Source organism: Schistocerca serialis, chromosome 3 (assembly GCF_023864345.2).
Source record: "Schistocerca serialis cubense isolate TAMUIC-IGC-003099 chromosome 3, iqSchSeri2.2, whole genome shotgun sequence".
Taxonomy (NCBI): domain Eukaryota; kingdom Metazoa; phylum Arthropoda; class Insecta; order Orthoptera; family Acrididae; genus Schistocerca; species Schistocerca serialis.
In genome coordinates, this window is record NC_064640.1 from 357488697 (window position 1) to 357512964 (window position 24268).

At 41.9% G+C, this 24268-nt stretch overlaps 1 protein-coding gene across 1 annotated transcript in view; it reads right to left on the minus strand.

Annotated features, from left to right (window-relative positions):
- LOC126470852 (katanin p60 ATPase-containing subunit A-like 1) overlaps nt 1–24268 on the minus strand; it is a 99035-nt gene that overhangs the window by 2021 nt on the left and 72746 nt on the right. Inside the window, exon 6 of the mRNA XM_050098867.1 lies at nt 1135–1261. Coding sequence (XP_049954824.1) covers nt 1135–1261 — 127 coding nt within the window. The remainder of the gene's footprint in view (nt 1–1134; nt 1262–24268) is intronic.

Here is a 24268-nt window from a genome sequence, read left to right on the forward strand (position 1 = left end):
AGTCTTGTAGGGCTCCATAATTTACCATTCCCCATTTGGACTCCAGCCCTCTTACCTACATGTTAATCCCATCTGAGATTATTTTCTCTTGTCTGTCATGTAGGTAGGATTTTAGCCTGTGGCTCAATTGTCCTCTGATTCCATACTGGCATCCATAATTCATGCTTCATACTGCGCAGAATTTTTCCTCTTTGAAAGTTAAACAAGGCTGCTTGTTGTCTGTCGGACTTATTAACTCTAATTTGTTATATGATTTATGAGAAAATGATGGTTTCATGAAGTAGCTTAAATCATAACAGTGAGCAGTGATTTATTCATATAATGGTCTATTATGTTACAGAGATAAGTGTGACCTGTTGTTATTTATGAAATGAAATTACTGTGTCAACCATTAGCAGTTGGGTCACTGTTACATAAGCTGCCATGCAGCATGACTGACAGTAGTACAGAATATTCAAAGTCTTTCAGTTAATACTATTACTAATATGTTTAACTACTTTATTTAGTATTTTATTAGTGACAGTCTACATTTATAAGCAAGAATATACTGATCATTCATGTAATTTTCTGTGAGTCAACCACTGGCATAAAAACTTGATCATAACAGGGATATTACTAATTGCCTTGTGTAATGCTGAGGTAAACACAGATGGATGCCACTCATAACATGGTATTGTGATCACTGGCCTATTTATTTATGTCTCATGATGTGTGTGTTGTTCAGGTGATCTCCAAGATGCCAGTATGTTCTGGTGCATCATTTAACATAATGAAACAAGAAGCCTGATTTATTAGAGAAGATAACACATTTCTCTTACACTATTTTCTAAGGTGAATCCTGTAATGCTGAATGACATAATATGTATTGGTGTCAATGGATAAATTAGTGCACACACATGGGTGCAGAAAGACATGAGCAATCATGAATCATGAATTGTGTGCTCTCAAGCACTATTATCTCCTCCAGCACTGTTTCATTTTTCAAGCCATGTCACATCTGTGATATTCACTGGAAAATCATATTTGTCAAGTTGCTTTGGTTATCAGCTTCCCTCATTTAAATGGAAGAAAGATGGTCATAATGTTCTGCCTTATTAGTGTACTTTGATTTTCAACAAATTGTATTTTACTTACCTACATACATTACTTATGTCTGATCCTGTGTAGCCCTTAAGGCTGTCAGCAACTTTGTTAGTATCTAGAGGAGGATCAACATTTACTCCTTCTAGGCATAGTTTCACCAAGGCAGATCTTGTTTCATCTGAAACAACATGAAACATCCTGATATCAGTAATGACAATCTGTGTAAAAAAGGGTCCATTACACAAAGTCTGTGAAAGAGAAATTGGAAAGGAAGAAACTGCCACATACAAATAATATAGGATTTATTCTGTGTAATGAAGGCGAATTAATTCTCATCAGTAACACAGACTGTGTGGATACACCAAACTCTTTACGACATCCACTGTCTCTAAGTCAGTTTACGGAATGTGCTCAAATGATGCAGTGGGTTTAAGATACATAACATAGTCTTCACTTGTCCAGTAGAACAAACTCTGCATATACTCTGTGTAGAGTAATTTGTTTTCAAAATTATTTTATACGCATAACATCCTCAAGATCACTACACAAATCTTGGAAGAGAGCCAACAGGTGGATAATTTACTCCTTCCTGTGCATTGCTAGGTTTGTATAAATGTTAGGAAATGTCATTTTTCACTGTTGTATTATATTTATGAAAGATACTGCTGTTTCTGTTTCAACTGCTATTGATTAATGTCAACAAACTTCCTTTCACTGTCATTTCCTCTTGCATTTTTCACTATGAACGTACTATTTTTTGCTCCATTAAAATTTTTCTTTATTGTGGTAATGGAGGATGTCCGTGAAGAACTGTGAGACGTACTCCAACTGCCAGTATTGGTGTGGGGTACACGTGGTATTATTGTACTGAAATACGTGAGTTAGGGGCTTGTGGTTGGTGAAAATTACAAAGGGATGAGCTTCTACTGATAGGCGGCAGAATTTTACTGCCTTGAACAATGCAAGCAACTCACAATCCTTAGCACTCCATGTGTGTTGCCACTCTGAAAGCTTCCATGAGAAGAAACTGAGCATCTGCCAGCTGCTGCCAATGCGCTGTTGAAGCACTGCACCTATAGCTGTCTGGTTAGCATTCATGACCACAGCCAGTTGAGCATCGTGCACCAGGTGAGAGAGCAGTGTCACTTCTGCAAGGCTTCGTTTGGAGTTAATAGATCCTCTCTCCATTGCATACTACCAGTTAACAAGGGTCTCTCCCTTCAAGGTAGGAAAAAATGGTTCAAATGGCTCTGAGCACTATGGGACTTAACATCTGTGGTCATCAGTCCCCTAGAACTTGGAACTACTTAAACCTAACTAACCTAAGGACATCACATACATCCATGCCCGAGGTAGGATTCGAACCTGCGACCGTAGCGGTCACGCAGTTCCAGACTGAAGTGCCTAGAACCGTACTGCCACACTGGCCGGCTTCAAGGTAGGACCACGTAGCACCACAGTCAGAGGTTCCAGCAATGTGGTGGCATTAGGCAGATGGCACCGATAAAAATTTATCATGTCAAGATAGTGGCTTAAGCCTTTGTGTGTCTGTGGGTGCACCCTGTTCAACATCCCCTGCACCTTACCCAGTAGTGGCTCTGAGTAAATGCCCTTGAAACTCAATTTGTGTGACCCCAAACATAATTTTTGAGGGATTAATGACTATGCCGGCCTCGCTCAGCCACTGAAAGATGGTCGTTATGTGGCAGTGATGGCATTCAGATGACTTTGAATAGATGAGGATATCAGTGAGGTACATAAAATACCACAAATATGCCTCGTAAAATGCCATCCAGTAAATGCTGCTATGTCTGGGCAATATTCTGTAGACCGAATGACAAGTATAAGCTTTCAAAAAGAATGAAGGGCATTATAATTACTGTTTTCTGAATGTCTTCAGGTACCACAGGGATCTGCATGAACACCTTCGTGCAGTTAATTTTGCTAAGTATAACAGAGCCCACCAAGGCGTGGCTACAATTCTATAGGCGTGGTTTGAGGTATCGGTCTGGCACCGTTTGTGCATTTAAGGTAGGTAGTCTCCTCATGGGCATGGCACGGCCGACTTCCTTCCCCGTCCTTCCCTAATCCGATGAGACCGATGACCTCGCTGTCTGGTCTCCTTCCCCAAAACCAACCAACCAACCAATCTCCTCATGGGCACCAAAAATTATCTATCTTTGGCACAAATTGCAAGGCAGAGGACCATTGGCTACATGGTGGACGAACAATGCACTGTCACAACACGGCCTCGAACTCAGCCTTTACTACAGCAAGTCACTCGGGTGCAAGTTGATGTGGACAGCATGAGGTTGGTGGTCCACATGTAGTCATAATGTGGTGGACTGCTGAATGTTCGACATGCCTCAGTGCACAAGGCAGACAAGTGCGCTCTGGAAATTTGTCCAGTATATCTGCATATGGTCTGGGGAACTTCACTAGTTTAACACTGAACGAGGCAGCCAGCTGTTACTGTAACTCTATTTTCAAATATGTTGTCAAATCAGAAGGGCACTTGTAATGTCAGCTAATATGTTGTTGTGACCAAGGAAATTCGCACCCCGGATTGGTTTGTTGACATCAGCCACAACAAACTTACAAGGAAAGGTGCGACACAGTCCAGGATCCAAATTTCTGTGACAAGTGCTGTACATTTTTATTGTTGAGTTGTTTGCCACCATAAGAGATTGTCTAGGCCTTCCAGCAAGCTCTTAGCATAAATCAAGGGGAAAGAGACAGATTGGAACCCATGCAGATGAGGTACTTCACGCTGCTAGGCCATTCCATTTTGAGGAGATGCCTGGATATTGCACTGCAGCTGGGTGAACCTAGGCCCATTTGCAGCTGGCATTTGGGTGCAAGCAGAGAGGCCGACACTTTGTCGCTTTATAGCTAAAGCAGGAATGATACCAGCAGTGCCCACTCAGCTGATGCTCTAATGTTGTCGGCTTACCACCAGAATGGCTGGTAACACGCTGATGGTGGTGGGAGCCAGATCGGTGGTATCGAAATCTGTGCCACTATGGGGACTGCTGCTCTCTGTTTGTGAGTGTGCCAACTGGTCGACCTGTGTACTGCCACCTTTGCAGCCAGGTCTCGAACTAGGTAGGGCAGGTTGGCATCTGTACTGGTAACTACGGGAGACACATATCACAACAAAGCCAAATTTGCAGGCACGGCAACAGCATTGTAGGCTGCCACGGCGGTGGTATTGGGTGTTGTTGCCGGTGCGTCACACACCCTATCAGCCAAGTTCATGACAGTGTCCAGCTGCATTTCTGTTTGTGCAGCAATGGCTGCTTGCACTTGTGCTGGAAGGCTGCGCATCCAGACAGCACGCAATAGCAAGTCTAGGACCATGTCGGACTGTGCGAGGCTCTGAAAATGGCGCAGGAACTGCGATGGCCTCCTGTCATTGCACATTGAAATAAGCAGTTCTCATAATATGCAAAGATCAGCACATTCCTCAAACTGGGGAACTATCAAGAATGGGGTTCCACAAGGGTCAGTCTTGGGTCTGTTGTTGTTCTTAATATATATTAATAACTTGCCATTCTATATTCATGAAGAGGCAAAGTTAGTTCTCTTTGCTGATGATACAAGTATAGTAATCACACCTGACAAACAAGAATTAACTGATGAAATTGTCAATAATGTCTTTCAGAAAATTACTAAGTGGTTCCTTGTAAACGGACTCTCACTGAATTTTGATAAGACACAGTAGATACACTTCCGTACAGTAAATGGTATGACGCCATTAATAAATATAGACCTTAATCAGAAGCATATAGCTAAGGTAGAATATTGAAAATTTTTAGGTGTGTCCATTGATGTGAAATTAAATTGGAAGAAACACATTGATGATCTGCTGAAACTTTTGAGTTCAGCTACTTATACAATAAGGGTCATTACAAATTTTGGTGATAAACATCTTAGTAAATTAGCTTACTACGTCTATTTTCACTCATTGCTTGCATATGGCATCATATTTTGAGGTAATTCATCACTGAGGAATAAAATATTTATTGCACAAAAGCGTGTAGTCAGAATAATAGCTGGAGTCCACCCAAGATCATCCTGCAGACATTTATTTAAGGATCTAGAGATATTCACAGTAGCTTCTCAGTATATATACTCTCTTATGAAATTTGTTATTAACAACCAAACCCAATTGAAAAGTAATAGTAGTGTGCATAACTACAATACTAGGAGAAAGGATGATCTTCACTATTCAATATTAAATCTAATTTTGGCACAGAAAGGGGTGAATTATACTGCCACTAAAGTCTTTGGTCACTTACCAAATAGTATCAAAAGTCTGACAGATAACCAACAAGTATTTAAGAAGAAATTAAAAGAATTTCTGAATGACAACTCCTTCTACTCCATAGAGGAATTTTTAGATATAAATTAAGAAAAAAAGAAAAAAAAACCAAACAAAAAAATTATTAAAAAAATTAAAAAAAAAACAAAAATAAAAAAGTTATTATATTAACTTAATTATGTTGTTAAATTAACTTAATTATGTCATGTATTGGAAAATTTGACTCGTTCCACATCATTACAAAATATCGTATTCATGATCCATGGAACTAGTATTAATCTAATCTAATCTAATCTCTCCTGTTGTCGCAGCAACTGATTCACCTGTTGTTCCCGCAGTGATGCAATTCACCTTATTAACTCCTCTGTTAGTCACTTATATGAAGACTATGTCGGCGTGGTGGTGATATCCCACACTTTGGCTGCATAGTCTTGATCTAGCTGGCTCATGACATGTCCAAATTTGGCGAGGTCACAGGTGATGTTGCTCATGAAAACTGCCTCCACTTGGCTGAACCACATGATTGGGCCACGGGGCCAAATGGAGGGCAGCCTAACCAAAACACACATCCTGTGCTTTATGCCACTCCCGTAAACTTGTTCTCCAGTCTCTGGTTGCGCACTAGCAGCTCAAGTATTGTCTGTTGTACACTGTCTATTGTCTTTTGCAGTTCTTCCAAAGCTGTCACCTTGCTTTAGCGCCTAGTTCACGAAGTTTTGTTCGTGAACTCACTCTTCATACGCGAGGACGAAAGCGTTAGATCACTTGTGGTTCTGCATCACTCACACTGATGAAAGTTCATCACCGCGTATTTAGCGTAGCGATCGTGTTGGGGTCACCAGTGAAACGGGAACGTGTGGGTATCGCCGCTTACATGTCAGTTGTAGAGTGATCCGACTTTACTGACACCCACGCACTTTGTTCGACGGTGTGGTAACAGGAAATTGATAAGTACACTTTCCGAAAATTATTTTGTCAAATGAGTAAATGAACAAGTGACAAAAATGAAATTGATTCGCAATGTCCATTAACCGTCGATCGCGATAATTGTCTTTGCATAACAGTTCCGCTCGAACACCGACCCCAGACGGTGTACCCTCCTCGGTGACGAGCGTGTCGTCTGGTTGTGTGAGGGCAGGAGAACAGTGGAAGCATGTCCGGAACAAAACGAATCTTTTTCTCGTGATCGTGGGGGTGCTGTGTGTTTCGCAGACATGATGAAGCAAAGGGAGAATGAAAAACAAAGATCCTTATGAGTCTGTGGGGAGCTCGCGTTAAGCTCGACCCTCCTGATCCGCGGACTGAAATTACAGAATCTCGAAATTCGCGTCTGTACTATACGACAGCTCAGTTCGCACTGCCGTTGCTTCTTCTGCTGACTCGCATGTGTGCGTGCCACGTGGGACCGTCGTGACAGCTCTGGTCCTTTCACGCATTTTTGCGGCACCGCTTCCACAGACGCACCTGGAGCGATATTAGTTTGTTTTATTCACAGTGCATAGTTTAATTTTTGTTCCCACGTATTTCTTCGAAAAAGTGAATTGTACCTTTGTATTTTACTTTCTAGACTAGTGTTTACTATCTTAAGGTTTTTTGTATAAATCTTAGTGCATTATCTTTGTGGGAGCCAACATTCTAGTGCAGTTTTGCCCCGTCATAAGCACTACAGTTATGTGATTCAATTTGGATCTCGTGAACACTGGAGACAGTTCTCGCATAGTCAATGTCCGGTAGTCTCAGCAGAGCGATGTGTGTGTAGTGGGAGGGGGGGGGTGGGGGTTGAAATTCACATTAGGGGGACTTCCGGTAACATGACCTCGATTCTCTGCCATGACATTTGGAGCACTGCAAAATTATCAGTACATCATCTCGCTTTCTTATCGAGTGATTTAATGTCTTCCGTATTTGATTTCGTTTCGCAGTAAACAGAACTGGGTTTCATCGCATTGTGTTCCTGATATATGACTTCCCGTGTGTATTGCACTCTTTGAACTGCACTGTGAATAAGCTGATTGTATTCTGCTCGATTTTTGCTTGCATCTGTATTGATTGTTGGAGTAAATAATTCCATATTTGTTTTCGTTTCATATAAAACAGAAATTGGTTTTGCTGCATAGTGTTCTGTTGACATTTGTTCCTGCCTACGAATACGAATCTGAACTGCCCAGTTTAAGTGCATTTTAAGTATATTTCTCATATCCTACTTTATTTTAGTTCACATCCATTCTTCATCTTTCTCCCATTTCACCCAGTGACTTACTAATATTTTTCCCACAGTTGACCATACATTTACTATTTAAATTTACGAAAATCATCATATGTTGTCTTACAAACTTTCCTCAAAGCTATATATATTTTTGATTACAGTTCTTTATAAATCTATCCTCACTATTTATTGAATTGTTGAGGAATGAAGATAACACTGTTTTAGAAGTTTTTGTTGGTGTGATATACCCGAAAAATGCAGGCATGTTCAACGCCACTAGAGTTTCTCACATTCATATCGTGTATCACTTTTCTTCTTCCTTGCTTTACACACTGCACAACTTCTGGGGGGTGTTTTCTTGATGGGATTGGGGAGAATAAACCAAACAAAACCTGAAAGTGTTTGCTTAAAACTCGTAAAATATCGAAAGAAATCGTGTGTGGTACTCACCACCAAACAGACCGATTTCTCAACTTTCCAATGGTATATTACATTCATGCCATCTAGTAACAGCGAAGAAGAAACACTAAGGAGGCGCTATAGCTGCTCGGTCCGTCTCACAGCTAGCAATGTAATGACGGACTTGAAACCTGTGGCTGGCTGTGACACAGCTGTATAAGCTGTATAATCCAATGGGTTTATGGGGACCTCCATTTAGCAGCTTTTGACAGTAATGTTATTCAACTTTATTACATCTTTTCACGCAATGTGTATGTATTTCTGCATTGAACTGTGTTGCTTCTTGCCACTGACCAGGAAAGTACTTGGGCTCGAACAAACACAAATACACCAAAATAGTGTGAGAAATAATGTAAAGGTCTCTTATTGCACTATTGATACTCCCGCATCTGCAAAACTCTGCAGTCGTCCGTTAGAGGCACTGCGTATGCCATGCCGCATTGCACTCTGACCTGCCGGTACGCCAGTCGGGACCAGTAGGGACGGTGCAGCGTGCCTCTGAAGTTGCGTTTTGTGACATTATTTGTGTATTGAAGCGTCAGATGGGTCGGCGATTGATAATCAATCCTGCTAATGTATTGCGATTGGTTGAGAAGAAGTTACGAAGAACCCTTCTTCGCGAAGATGGTATTGGTGTAGAAGACGAATCATTCGCATGTTTTCTGGTGTCTATTATAGCGCAGAAATATGAGCATAAGTTAGAAACAGATACTGTTTTTACACTAACACATAATGATGATGATAGGGATGATAATGACGAACAACTCATTGCAAACGGTAGTGCTACGGCAAGTGCGGGAAGAGGCGATGGAAGCAGTGACAGTGAATACCAACCGTCTCCTAAGAAGAAGGTTAAAGTTGCAAGTATCATCACGGCGTTTGATGACAACACACTCGAGAACATGTACGATGATTATTACGTAAGAGGTTTCGACACATACGACAAGCTTCTGAAAAGATATCCTAAACTGAAGTCTAAAAGCAATATTAAAAACATACTGGATTACGTGGCAAAGAAAAGAGAAGGAAATACAGTTTTCAAAGGAAATCGTACACTGCTGTTCAAGACCATCAAGGAGCGTGTAATGGCGAAATTCGATGAAGCGCGAGAATGCGGTTCCACCGTTCATTATTGGCATTTACAACATTGGGCATTGGACGTAGCCAGAAATCTCGGGTGTACAAACTTTACAGCTTCACTAGGATTTATTACTAATTTGAAAAGAGGAGTATAGGATAACATCACGCCGTATCACTATGCTCCAAGCACAAAAAGATAAGGATGACGAAGAAGAGCTGATTGAAAGAGCTCAAACGTTTGTTGTTGACGTCAATGAGCATGTCACGAGAGAAAACATCGATATTAGTTCTGTATGGAACTGTGATCAGTCAGTTCAACTATGAACTTTCTTGTGACAGAACACTATCCACGAAAGGGGAGAGAAACACTGTCGCGGTGTTGCAATCAGTTAACTGTGCAACACATACACTGCTGGCCACCGTAAATGCAACACCAAGAAAGACAAGAGGTAGCACAACAAAATTTATTTTGTAGATAACATGTTGACCAAGTATCAAATGATTACGTTTACAGACGTCTGTGACATGTGGTTCCTGCCAGAATCAGTAGCCAGAGTAGCCGCCATTGTTGGAGATCACCGCTGCCACACGTCTCGGCATTGAGTCAAAGAGACGTTGGATGTGTTCCTGGGGTACAGCAGCCCAAGCAGCTTCCACGCGTTGCCAAAGATCATCTGGTGTGGCAGCTAGGGATGTAATCTGGGTCACTCGTTGAGCAACCATGGACCACATGTTTTCTATCGGCGAAAGATCCGGAGAGCGAGCCGGCCAGGGAAGCACTTCAATCTGGTTATTGACGAAGAACCTTTGGACAATGCGTGCCACGTGTGGTCGCGCATTATCCTGTTGAAATACGGCTGTGGCCGAGCCCTGAAGGTAAGGAAGGACAACTGGCTCCAGCACCTCGGATATGTAGCGCCGACTATTTAAAGTACCGGCAATGCGTACTAGAGGCGTGCGAGAGTAATATCCAATACCGCCCCATACCATAATACCCGGTGCAAGACCAGTGTGGCGGTGCATAATGCAGCTGTCCAGCATCCTCTCCACGGTGTCTCCACACTGGAATTCGACCATCGTGGTGCTGCAGACAGAAGCGTGCCTCGTCAGTAAAGACAACGTCATTCCATTCTGCCGTCCACATCCGTCTGTCATCACACCATTGGCGACGGAGACGTCTGTGGTTCTGCGTCAATGGTAGACGAAGCAATGGACGTCTTGGGGACAGACCACTCTGCTGTAAACGGCGTCGAATGGTACACGCAGACACTGGATGATGCGTTACAGACGCAATGTGCTGTACTATGGTTCGGGATGTCACTGAGCGATCCGTCACTGCCATGCGCACAGTTTGCCTATCAGCACGTGCAGTGGTGCACCGAGGTGAATGCGATCGACCACGTCGGTCCGTCGTACCCTCCTGCACCCAACGGTCACATATCTGCATTACAGTTGTTTGGTTTCGTCCAACATGACTAGCGATTTCTCTGTATGATAATCCACAATCTCGGTAAGCCACTATCCTTCATCTGTCGAACTCGGATACTTGATCAAACGATGTTCGCTGTTGTCTACGAGGCATAACTGATCGTCTTGTGAAACAACCACAAGGTAAACACACGTGCCGAACGTACACTCGTCGAAATCGCCAAGCCTTAAATGGCGCTATGAGGTGGCGCCACAGGCGCGCATGATGTGCGTCTGCGCTGAAATTCTAATCAGTTGCATATCTCATCACTGCAATTCCACGGTGTAAATTTCACTTGATTCGGATGCTTCCTTCAGGGTGTTGCATTTACGGTGGCCAGCAGTGTAGTTACACGAGCGATGTTGCTATATCAATGGACGATTCCACGAATCCAGTGGAAAGTTTGGACCCCGCGTGTCAAGGGAAATAGAAACGCGGTGCCCTCCAAATGTCGTCGTCGATGCAAGTGTGAATGGGAAGATGACGAAACAACATCTGAAGACGTTTTTTCTGTCAGTTTTGAATCCACATTTGTCGAGAAAGTCATTAGTACTTTGTGACTCCTGGTCTGGACATAAGGATGAACGAGTACTACTGGAAGCACCTGGTGGAAAACATGTAGATTTAAAAATCATTCCGCCTAAAACTACAAAATATGCACAACCTCTGGATGTGTATTTCTTCAGGCAATATAAAATATATGCCGAGAGAATAAAACACTTCATTAAACTACGCTCCAGTAATATGCAGCCGAAATTGCACGACAGGTTCTTTATCATGAATATGCATTCTGTCATTTACAATCAGTTATCTGCGGGAGTGTACAGACCAATGTTTCGTTACGCGTGGCAGAACGCTGGCTACGATATTGGTGAATCATCCAACAACTTCAAAAGTGTCATTGACGTGGCGTTCAACACTGATATAGAATATGCAAATACGCCATGCGATCAACTTGCATTTCTTCACTGTGCGTTTTGCAGTCATTCGTATTGCTCGGAGCATTTTAATGACATTCCGCATTTACATTTATAGTTAAGATTGCTGCATTGCGTATGGCGTCTACAATTACATCTACAGTGATATCTAGAGCATGACTGCAGAGTTTTGCAGAAAAACGACACCCACCAGCACATTCAGAGGAACATAATGGTCCTGTAACCAAACGTTCATACAGATCTGTTTGTTCGAGCCCAAGTACTTTACTGGTTAGTATGTTTTGTAATATTAGTGACAGAGTTCTTAGTTATTGTGCCATATATTATAACTAGAAAAATTATTCTACGTCGAAGTACATATTTGTACATCGGATTGTGTGCTATAGTTTGAAAACACTTTCACTGAACTGAATACTACTGCATCTAGCAAACTCTAGTTATAGAGGATTCACTAGTAGATCCAATTATGAAAGCTTGTGTGTGTGTGTGTGTGTGTGTGTGTGTTTGTGTGTGTGTGTGTGTGTATGTGTGTGTGTGTGTGTGTGTGTGTGTGTGTTTGTGTCTGTGTTATTTCCTATCAAATTTTCACTGGTGTGGAAGGATGATTGTAGTGCATTGTATTGTCAGTAGTCCCTGTTACAGGTGTCCGTTACTACGTCCACAAAGGATACTTAATGGCAAGAAGCAATACTATACAAAGCAGAAATACATACTTACTTCATGACCAGATGTAATAAAGCTGACTACCAATTATGTCAAAAGCTGGTAACATGGAGTATTCCATTAAATGTGAGAAGTATAAAAATGGATGCAATCTAAAGTAAAGCAGAATACTAGCAACAAACTTGTAATACCTTTAAACTGAGCAGTGCACACACAGATTAGTAAGCAGGAACAAATTTACATGAGTACATACTACACTATCCAATGAAACAGTTTCTATTTTAGTCCTACATGAAACAAAAATAAACATGAAATCAAATACTCCACATAATATTATGGATGCATGCAAAAATAAAGAAGAATATGAGCACATATTCACAATGCAATTCAAAGAGTGAAATATACACAAGAAGTATAATCAGGAACACAGTGTGATGAAATCATCCTCTCTGTATTGTCATGTCAGATGATTTTTTTTAGATTTTGCCATATGCTAAGGTACAATCATTAACACGTGTAATGTATCACGAAGCAAATACCGTCCGCACTGGCGGAATGTTACGTGATACCACGTTCTTATACGTTTGTGACTATTACAGCGCCATCTAACACACAGCGAAAAAAGTGGTCCAACTAAAATATTCATATTTATTTATGTACTACACGAATACGTAATAAAAATGGGGGTTCCTATTTAAAAAAAAAAAACGCCGTTGATATCCGTTTGACCTATGGCAGCGCCATCTAGCGGGCCAACCATAGCGCCATCTGGTTTCCGCCTTCAAGCTAGACAAGTTTCGTTCTTTGTAGTTTTTTCGTTTGACGCTTATTTCGTGAGATATTTGGCCCGATCACGATCAATGGACCACCCTGTATATTAAAGGTTCTTTTTTTACCTTAGTATTACTTAGCATCTGGAGCTTCTATTTTTCAGCGCTGAATTGAATGTCTGGCTTTTCTGGGAGCCTGCAATTGAATGTCCAAAGTTTCTACAAGTGCGACATGCCTCTTGGGAAATTTCTTGATATTAAGTTTCTCTGTACCTCTCCAGAGTTCTTATTACACCGTCTACCATCTCATAGCAAAAGTTAAGGTCTAATGTAACAGCCTAAAGTTGGCGTGAAAGCGAAACAGTAATCTCAAATACAGGGGTTGTTACCGTCAAAGGTAAGCCATCGTCGAATAGAAACCAGAAGACTTGCACTTTCCGATTGCGGAGAAGGTCCGTCAATTACTTAAAAAAAAAAAAAAAAAAAAGAAAAAAAAAAAAAAAAAAGAAAGCTGTACACTATAGTGAAAGAGCTCTTTGAATTGGAGTGCATCAGACTTTGAAGCCAGCGTGTATCATTAAGATTTTGAAACCATTTTTGCCTTCGGATGATTTCAAGGACAGTTCGCTTGATAAGTTCCAACCCTTTTGCTGACTCACTCACTTACAAAACTGGTAATACTACTTACATCTTTCATCATACTGCGAACACTAGGCAAGCTGCAGGCCTCCACGGTAGCTAGGTTTAGTTTATGTTATGCAGAATGCATAAAAGTCGCTAGAAGCAGGAGTTACTTTAATCGAAATTGTACACCACTTAACTTTCAAGACATGTTGGCATCTCCGTCATAACCTTCACATCTCAAATTGTGAACTTGAACGATTTGATCGCTTAATGCAGCACCAGTCAAGTCAATTGCAGACAGGAAGCTTATGAAATCTCCATGCACTGTGCTGTTAGTACATCGAAATACCTGATACATACACTAAATTGTCCTGCACCACTGGTATCCTATTTCGTCGCCAAGGGTAGCATAATATTTCGCTTCATCGACTTTGGTTCAAATGGCTCTGAGCACTATGGGACTCAACTGCTGAGGTCATTAGTCCCCTAGAACTTAGAACTGGTTAAACCTAAGTTACCTAAGGACACCACAAACATCCATGCCTGAGGCAGGATTCGAACCTGCGACCGTAGCGGTCTTGCGGTTCCAGACTGCAGCGCCTTTAACCGCACGGCCACTTCGGCCAGCTTCGTCGACTTTGTTGAGTACCTTTCTTATTATGACAGAATGGTAACAATCAATCATCTAATTATGAGCTTTTTTGCTCAGATATGTAGCATTTTGCAGCGCTGTCTCTAATTTTTTTTTGGAGAGATGAATCAACTGAGTCAACGCGAAATTTTAAAACGGCTTGAAATTTTCCTTGGCCGATTTCATCACTTCATCTCGGCGGCCTCTTAACGGTATATTTTGTCGATAACATAGTATAATAGTATTTACTATAGGGATCAGCCACACTCTCTTTGATTTAATCATTTTCAGTTTCTCTCCGTTTCGATTAAAATATTGGCAGCCTTTTCAGGGTTTTCATATGAACTTTCGAAATGTGTACCAGACAAAGAAACGACGCACCAAGTAGGAGTTATGTAAATTGCTCACAAATTGGTATTCATCAATGTATCGAAGGAAAATGCAAAACTGTAAACTTTGACTGCTGGTGGATGAATGTGTGACACTGCAGCACGGTTTTACTGCGCAGCTGGCAAGGAGAATAATCAGGGGACACGTCAATACTAGGACATAAAATCTTTGCGAGTTTCATTCTGTGGATTCAATTAGACAGCAACTGTACCTCGTAAATGGGCGCGCGAACAGTATACGTAGATATCAGCATTTGAGAAAGGACGTGTAGTTGTTCTGAAAGAAGCTGGTTGGAGTAATCGATGAATTGCTCGACGTTCGGATAGGAGCGATGCTACTATTCGATGATGTTGGCAGGAATGGATTAACCATGGCAGAACACGATGTCAAGAAGGAACAGACGACAGAACATGAGGACCGAGCAATCATCAGAACCACGGATTCATCATTATCATAGAAGCAACGTGCAACTGGTGCTTCATTGACCACAAGGACCATCAATAGGCGGCTCACAGAAAGGGGGCTGAGCTCACGGAGCTCCTTGCACCGACTACCATTAACCTCTGTACACCAACAAGCCTGTCTGCAGTGGTGTCAGCCACTTTCTGCCTGGAGTAGAATTGTCTTCAGTGATGAGTCGCGCTTCAAACTAAGCCTTGATGATCAGCAAAGACGTATCTGGAAACGCCGCGGACAGAGTGGGATATCAACCTGACTCTCACCCGCCATACAGCCCGACAGTTAGGGGTGATGGTCTTGTGTGCCATTTCATTTCATAGCAGGACCCCTTTGGCAGTCATCGCGGCACCCTTACAGCAAAGCTGTAGGCCGACGATATTCTAGGCCTCGTTATGTTATCCTTCACGGGAAGCCATGCTGGGCTTACATTTCACCAAGACAATTACCTTCCGCATATAGCGAGAGTTTCAGCTGCTTATTTTCGTGCTTGCTAAACCCTACCTTGACCAGCAAGGTCGCCGTATCTCTCCCCACTTGAGAATGTTTGGAGCATTACGGGCAGGGCCCTCCAAGCACCTCGGGATTTTGACGATCTATCGCGCCAGTTAGACAGAATTTGGCATGATATCGCTGAGGAGGACATATATCAACTCTTATCAATCAGTGCTAAGCTGTGTAACTGCTTGCTTAAAGGGCCAAAGGTGGACCAATGCGTTGTTGACTTGCTAAATCTGTGAAGCGCTTTCTCTTGAATAAATCGTCCAAATGTTCTGAAACTGTAATGGTTTGTTTGTCTGTAGATGCACAGAACATCTACCGATTTCTGTCATATTCAGGATTCTTTTTCATTTTATATTAGAGTGTATTTGCAAAGTGGACGAGTGGCTAAAGATCCTAGCGCTACAGAATGCTTTCCCCTACCACCTGGACCAGAAAATAGTACGCAAGACAAACATTATGCACCATTCTGTTTTTGGCTACAGACAGTATTTCTTTAGCCAATCCAATTGAAACTTTCTTTCTTGTCTACTCTGGATATTCATAATTCGAGGTGGTTCTGAAGACTGTGTCAGATGTTAATACTTTTCCTCATCGCTAAGTGCTTTTCCTGTTACATAAGAAATATCGAAACGATTTTCAGGTCAGGTAATGTATGTACTAGCCACTCCCTATAGCACTGGGTCGGGCTCTGTTAACAGCAGCCAACAAACTGATGCTTGTACACGAAGTAGAGAATCGTGCACGATGATTCACATGGTTCAAATGGCTCTGAGCATTATGGGACTTAACTTCTGAGGTCATCAGTGTCCTAGAACTTAGAACTACTTAAACCTAACTAACCTAAGGACATCACACACATCCATGCCCGAGGCAGGATTCGAACCTGTGACCGTAGCGGTCGCGCGGTTCCAGAATGAGGCGCCTAGAAACACTCGGCCACCAGCGGCCCGCACGCACGATGAAATCAACAACTTACCAACTAAACTAACTCTGCGGAGCTACTCTACAGGGTTATTTAAAAATAGTCAAAATTCCTTTTAATGGGTTAGAATAATACTCAGCAGCTTCGAAATCCCGAAAAAAATCAGCTGCACAAAAGTTACACATCTGATAACCTACTTGACCGAAGTGTATGAAATAGCTGGTGCTTTGCGCGATTTCGAAGTAGGTCCGATAGTAAAAGTTGTTCTTATGGATGAGTACTTTAACCTGTAAAAGATTATTTACCGATTTTAGGTAAATAATAGAATATAAAACTATGAAATTCAGAGCAGTTGCAGGCGTGCGAAGGAAGCTAGTTTAAAAAGAATTACAAACCGAAGAAACCCGATGATTTATGTTGTATTACATTATTTACATTAAGTTTCACTTCACGCTGTCCCTTGTAGGGCCAGCAGGGAGGAACGAGTGCTCAGACTCGTGTCCACAGGCAGCCACACCACACCTATCGAAAGATCAACGAAATCAACCGAACAAAAAGTCACAAACCCGACTAATCGCGTTTATATGAATTTCATTGAAAACATACAAAATAATCAGAAGGATGCACCTGATGAACGTTTGTGTTGACAATAAGAAGTAGCTGGCATTGTTTTCGGGTAATATTGGTCTATTTTCGCGCGATTCGGCCTCTTCTTTTGCTGTTAAAAAAAAAAAAGTAAGAAAACCACTCATTGTTTACTGCACACTACTCTCTCATATACCACGCGGGACCCCGTCGCGGGCGGCTCTGCGGCGGTAGCAGTTGGGCGTCGCTGTTGGTGCATCGCCAATGAGTAGCGTGCGAATTACAGACTCATTATGTAAACAGCTTCTTAAGTAATTTAAAAGTTGATAACATATTATACCTACTTAAAATCGATTACGTTAGGATAAGTAATGAAAATTGTACTAAGAAAGAAGGACAATACGAAGTATTGTATCTGGGTAGACCCTGATGCTTTATTTTGTGGGGGGGGGGGGGAGGGGGGAACCTTGAGCCACTTAACCCACCCCCTGCATCCGCAACCGTTGCTACACTTTAAAAAAGTTTATTTATTTTACCACGTATGCTGGTTATTACTCCAAATGCATTTCCATGTTTTATACTGTGTGGAATTCTCTTCTAGCAGCAAGCACACGATTCGGACCAGGCGAACTGCAGTGGCCTTCGTTTCCTGGAGCTCAACCTCGTGGACAGAGCCACATATCAGGTCGAGCGTGATCGTATGGTTACTATAGCAACTAAGATGTCACCTTCTTGAGGTTTTCTGTGGAGGCGGCATGCAGTGATGTAGATGGGAATTTTATTCCCGGCTGCTTCCAGCTCAAGGCTGTAATGCAGAGTTTGTTGTGTGTGTGGAGCACGCATAATGCATTTGGCGGTATATGTACTAAATCTGAACCCCGCTGATGATGCAGTATGTATTTTATTATTTTGTATGGCAATGAGAAAGATTCCCACAGGAAGGATATTATAAATGCTTAACGAGGCTAAGGATATTTTCCCGGCTACTTATGAAGCGTTCTCCTTCATTCTGTCCATCTCTTCTACTACGGCATCTACGGAAACACGCTTTCCTTGTCTGAAGCGTATAAAAACGTACACGAAGAATGCAGTTTCAGAAGAAAGACTTTCTTCTTTATCGAATATTTCAATTCAGAAGGAACTTCTACTGCAGTTAATATAAACACAGCATTCTATGAAGACATCACCGACAAGTTTGCACCCTTTAAGTTCAAAATGGTTCAAATGGCTCTGAGCACTATGCGACTTAACTTCTGAGGTCATCAGTCGCCTAGAACTTAGAACTAATTAAACCTAACTAACCTAAGGACATCACACACATCCATGCCTGAGGCAGGATTCGAACCTGCGACCGTAGCGGCAGCTCGGCTCCAGACTGTAGCGCCTAGAACCGCACGGTCACTCCGGCCTGCCACCCTTAAAGGATCCAAGAATTGATTTGGAGTACAACAAAGAAATAAATTCAATTATTTAGATAAGCTTGTATGAATCTAGGTATAGTTTTCTTTCCTGATAGCTCTTCACCTAACTTCCCAATCACGAGCCGCCACTGTTGTACAATAGGCCTAGGCTTTAGACTTGTACATGCCGAGCAAAGTTGTGAGGGATGGAAAAGTCCAGCCAAAGTTCGACAACCACGTTAGAAAGCTATTACGAAAGCAAAGAGAGTTTGACTGCAAATTTAAAACCAGCAAAAGCCTCACACACAAACAAAAACTAGACGAACCCAAAATCAGCACAGGAGGGCCATGAATGAAGAGTTCAATGAATCTGAAAGTAAAATTCTGTTGACCGATTTGACAGAAAATCCTAAGAAGTTTTGTTCAGATACACTGTGAGCGTAATGAGAATGAAACGGAGGATGACACAGAAAAGGCGGAAATGACTTTTTCTAAAATTGTTTCACAGAGGGAAAGAGCACTGTAGTTCCTTCTTTAAATCGTGGCACAAAATGACAGATGTCGAAATAAGTGACCATGCGATAGAAAGTCTACTGGAATTACTAAACAGAAGAAAGACCAATGGATCTAAAGGAATACCAGTTCGATTCTACATAGAGTATGCAAACGAACTTGCCCTCTTCTAGCAGTCTACCGTAGGTCTTTGGAGAAACAAAGCGTTCCTAATGATTGAAATAAAAAAAAAAAAAACACAAGTCACTCCCGTTTTCAAGAAAGGTCGTCGATCAAATACACAGAACTATAGGCCTATATCTCTGACGCCGGTCTGTTGTAGAATTTATGCTCGCATATTATGACATCACTGGAGACCGACAATCTCCTGTCTGTAGGAATGAAACAGCTATAATGTGAAACCCAGCTCGCTCTGTTCGTCCACGAGACCCAGAAAGTAGTAGATGGAGGCGCACAAGTGATGCCGTGTTCCTTGACTTCCTGAAGGCGTTTGACAGAATTCCGTAATGCCGCTTAGTGAACAAAATATGATCATACGGAATATCACAGCAATTGCGTGACTGTAGTGACAAGTTTCTAGGAAACAGAACACATCATGTCATTCTCACTGACGAGAAATCTACAGACATAAAAGTAACTTTGGACGCAACGCAAGGAAGTGTTTTAGGACCATTACTTCTCACAGTATATATAAACGACCTAGAAGATAACGTCGGGAGTTCTGTTAGGTTGATCGTGGATGATGTTGTTATAGACAGAGAAGTCATAAAGCTAGAAAACTGTAGCAAAATTGCAGGAGGAACTGCAGAGGATCGGCGCTAGGCCTCGTACATAAACAAATGTAACATATTGCGAATACATAGAAAGACCCATTATTGTATGATTACACAAATGCAGAACAATCACTGGAAAGCGATATGCGTAGGAAGCAATCTGAAGTAGAACTGCTGCATACAGCTACTCTTGGGTACGGCAGATGCCAGACAGACCCATTAGAGGAATTCTTAGGAAATGTAGTCCATCGATAAAGAAGATGACTTACAAAACACTCGTTTGACCAACACTTGAATTAATCTAAACATCTATATCTGTACTTTTCAAACCACTGCAAAGAACACGCATTGTCATTAGTCTAAGATGTGTGACAAACAGGACTAATAGAGGAAACAGAAAAGATTCAAAGAAAAGCAGATAATTTAGTTACACGTTCATTTAGTAAGCTTGAAAGTGTCAGAGATGCTCAGCCAACAGTCACAGGGACTGCGAGAGAGTAATTTTGGATCACAGTGTAGTTTACTGTTAAAATTCCAAAAGTGCATGTTCCCTGAAGAGTCAACCAATATAGTGCTTCCTCCTACGTTTAGCTCATGAAAAGACCATGAAGATAAAATCAGAAAGATTTGAGCCAACATGGAGGCTAACCAGCAAATGTTCTTCCTACGAACCATTTGTAACTGCAAGAGAAAAAGAAGGAAGTGTCACTGGTACACGAAGTACCCTCCACCAAACATGATGAGGGTGCTTGCAGAATATAGTGTAGATGTCGACAATAACCCCTCAGGTTACTTGGTGCCCTTATGACAGCTGGGTCATTTCATGGCACTCATATACTGTTCCAGTAGCAGGGGTTGATGTATGGTCTGCTGCTCAGACAGACAGCTCCACATGCTAACTCCTTACGGACTACGCGCATCTGTGTTGGCACTCCTGATGCATCGAGCTGGGTCACCTGTCAAACCACCACATGTCTAGCCACACCTGTCTTTCGTGTCTCACTATCCTATCCAAACTGTGAATAACGTAAAAGGCAAATGACTTCGATCATCTCCATCTGCTTCCCAGTCTCTCTTAGTTGGTGCTCATATTTCATGTGAATGTCGTAACAATGAGAAAATTGGGATTAAGGAAGCAGGCAGGTGTGTTCTGAGTCTTTCTTCTCTCACTAAATTTATAAATTTGGCGGGACAGGGTCTGAGTAATAACGGTAGAAAATTTTCTTTACCAGGGGATAAAACTCTCATAACACTGACTCATGTAAGATGTTGCCGTGTCAGAGCTTGTATAATACAATTCTTCTGTTTTGACTACAAATAATGTTTCAATCACTTCTTACGCATTTCGACCACTGGGCCGTCCTCAAAGGACAAAGCTATTTAAAAACAATGTTTGATCTCGGGAGCAACAGTTGAAACACTATGTAGTTTAAGTTTTGCACAGAATGGCATTACACCATACGAGAGGCAACATGTATTAAATTTAAGTCTGATAATGTTTCTTGTAATACCTCTATTGCACATGTTTTAGCGCTTAATTTTTTAATTGCCTGCCCAGAGAGAATCTTGGAAATATATTGCATAAAAACACCATGAGATACAGCAGCCATGTTGCTCTTCAACAACATATACTGAGGTGACAAAAGTCATGAGATACTACCTAATATTATACCAGACTTCCTTTGGCCTGGTGTAGTGCAGCAACTTGACATGGGATAGCCTCAACAAGTCATTGGAAGTCCCCTGCAGAAATACTGAGCCATGCTGCCACTACAGCTGTCCATATTTGCGAAAGTGTTGCCAATGCAGGATTTTGTGCACGAACTGATCTCTTGACTGTATCCTATAAAAATTCAATGGGATTCATGTCATCTGGGTGGTCAAATCATTCACCTGAATTGTCCAGAATGCTCTTCAAACCAATCGCAAAAAAATTTGGCCCAGTAACATGGTGCATTGTCACCCACAAAAATTCCATCATTGTTTGGGAATATAAAGTCCATGAATGGCTGCAAATGGTCTCGAACTAGCTACACTTAGGCATTATCAGTCAATGATTGGTTTAGTTGGACCAGAGAACCCAGTCTGTTCCATGCAAGCACAGACCACACCATTATGGAACCATCACCAACTGGCACAGCACTTGACAACTTGGATCCATGGCTTCATGGGGTCTGCACCACATTCAAACGCTACTGTCAGCTCTTGCCGGCTGATATCGGGAATCATCGGACCAGGCCATGGTCTTCCAGACTTCTAGGATCTAATTGGCTGCCATAGCCCACTAATGCCATATTTCACCATACTGTCCCAACGAATATGTTCTTTATACATCATACATTGATTACTGTTGTTATTTCACATAGTGTTGCTCATATGTTAGCACTGACAACCCTACGCAAACGTCACTGCCCTCAGTCATTAAGTGGATGCCATCGGCCACTGCATTGTCCATGGTGAGAGGGGTTGCCTGAAATTTGGTATTGTCAGCACACTGGTGACACTGTGGATCTCGGAACGTTGGATTATATAACGATTTACAAAATGGAATGTCCAACGCTTCTAGCTCCAACCACCATTCCACGTTAAAAGCCTGTTAATTTCTGTTGTGTGATCATAATCACATCAGAAACATTTTCACATCAATTAGCGTAGTACAAATGACAGCTTAGCCAGTGCACTGCCCTTCTACATCTACATCTACATTTATACTCCGCAAGCCACCCAACGGTGTGTGGCAGAGGGCACTTTACGTGCCACTGTCATTACCTCCCTTTCCTGTTCCAGTCGCGTATGGTTCGGGGGAAGAATGACTGTCTGAAAGCCTCCGTGCACGCTCTAATCTCTCTAATTTTACATTCGTGATCTCCTCGGGAGGTATAAGTAGGGGGAAGCAATATATTCGATACCTCATCCAGAAACGCACCCTCTCGAAACCTGGACAGCAAGCTACACCGCGATGCAGAGCGCCTCTCTTGCAGAGTCTGCCACTTGAGTTTATTAAACATCTCCGTAACCCTATCAAGGTTACCAAATAACCCTGTGACGAAATGCGCCACTCTTCTTTGGATCTTCTCTATCTCCTCCGTCAGACCGATCTGGTACGGATCCCACACTGATGAGCAATACTCAAGTATAGGTCGAACGAGTGTTTTGTAAGCCACCTCCTTTGTTGATGGACTACATTTTCTAAGCACTCTCCCAATGAATCTCAACCTGGTACCCGCCTTACCAACAATTAATTTTATATGATCATTCCACTTCAAATCGTTCCGCACGCATACTCCCAGATATTTTACAGAAGTAACTGTTACCAGTGTTTGTTCCGCTATCATATAATCATACAATAAAGGATCCTTCTTTCTATGTATTCGCAATACATTACATTTGTCTATGTTAAGGGTCAGTTGCCACTCCCTGCACCAAGTGCCTATCCGCTGCAGATCTTCCTGCATTTCGCTACAATTTTCTAATGCTGCAACTTCTCTGTATACTACAGCATCATCCGCGAAAAGCCGCATGGAACTTCCGACACTATCTACTAGGTCATTTATATATATTGTGAAAAGCAATGGTCCCATAACACTCCCCTGTGGCACGCCAGAGGTTACCTTAACGTCTGTAGACGTCTCTCCATTGATAACAACATGCTGTGTTCTGTTTGCTAAAAACTCTTCAATCCAGCCACACAGCTGGTCTGTTATTCCGTAGGCTCTTACTTTGTTTATCAGGCGACAGTGCGGAACTGTATCGAACGCCTTCCGGAAGTCAAGAAAAATAGCATCTACCTGGGAGCCTGTATCTAATATTTTCTGGGTCTCATGAACAAATAAAGCGAGTTGGATCTCACACGATCGCTGTTTCCGGAATCCATGTTGATTCCTACATAGTAGATTCTGGGTTTCCAAAAACGACATGATACTCGAGCAAAAAACATGTTCTAAAATTCTACAACAGATCGTACTTTGTGTATGCAATACTACTACCCTCTGGACATGTGTACTGCTATCCACTGACTTTTGTCACCTCAGTGTAATAGTCCTATCTTGACAACAATCATTTATGAATAACACATTGTTATGACATAAAATTTCATGAATGGTCACATGATATTGTTGTATGCACTGGACAACACTTAGTTTCAGCAGCGCACAAGCTGGTCAGCTTATGTTCTGGTGTTGTAATTATAGTGTATTTCTTAGTTTCACTGTGCACCAATTTGTCCACTATGACTATCATGTGGAAAACATATTGGGAGGTAGTAGTGAGTATCCAAACTTTCTGGGAAAGGTTACAAAGTGGGTTATAGGTGGCACACTGTATGTAATTTGGCCAAAAAAAATTTTTTAGACAGAAAAACAAACAATGGGACAGGATCCCATCTGTTGTCATTATGAACACAACTGCTAGGAATTATATATACTTCTAATAGAAACTGCTTTCTAAGGGACAAAGCGTTCATGTCTTTCTTACAACACA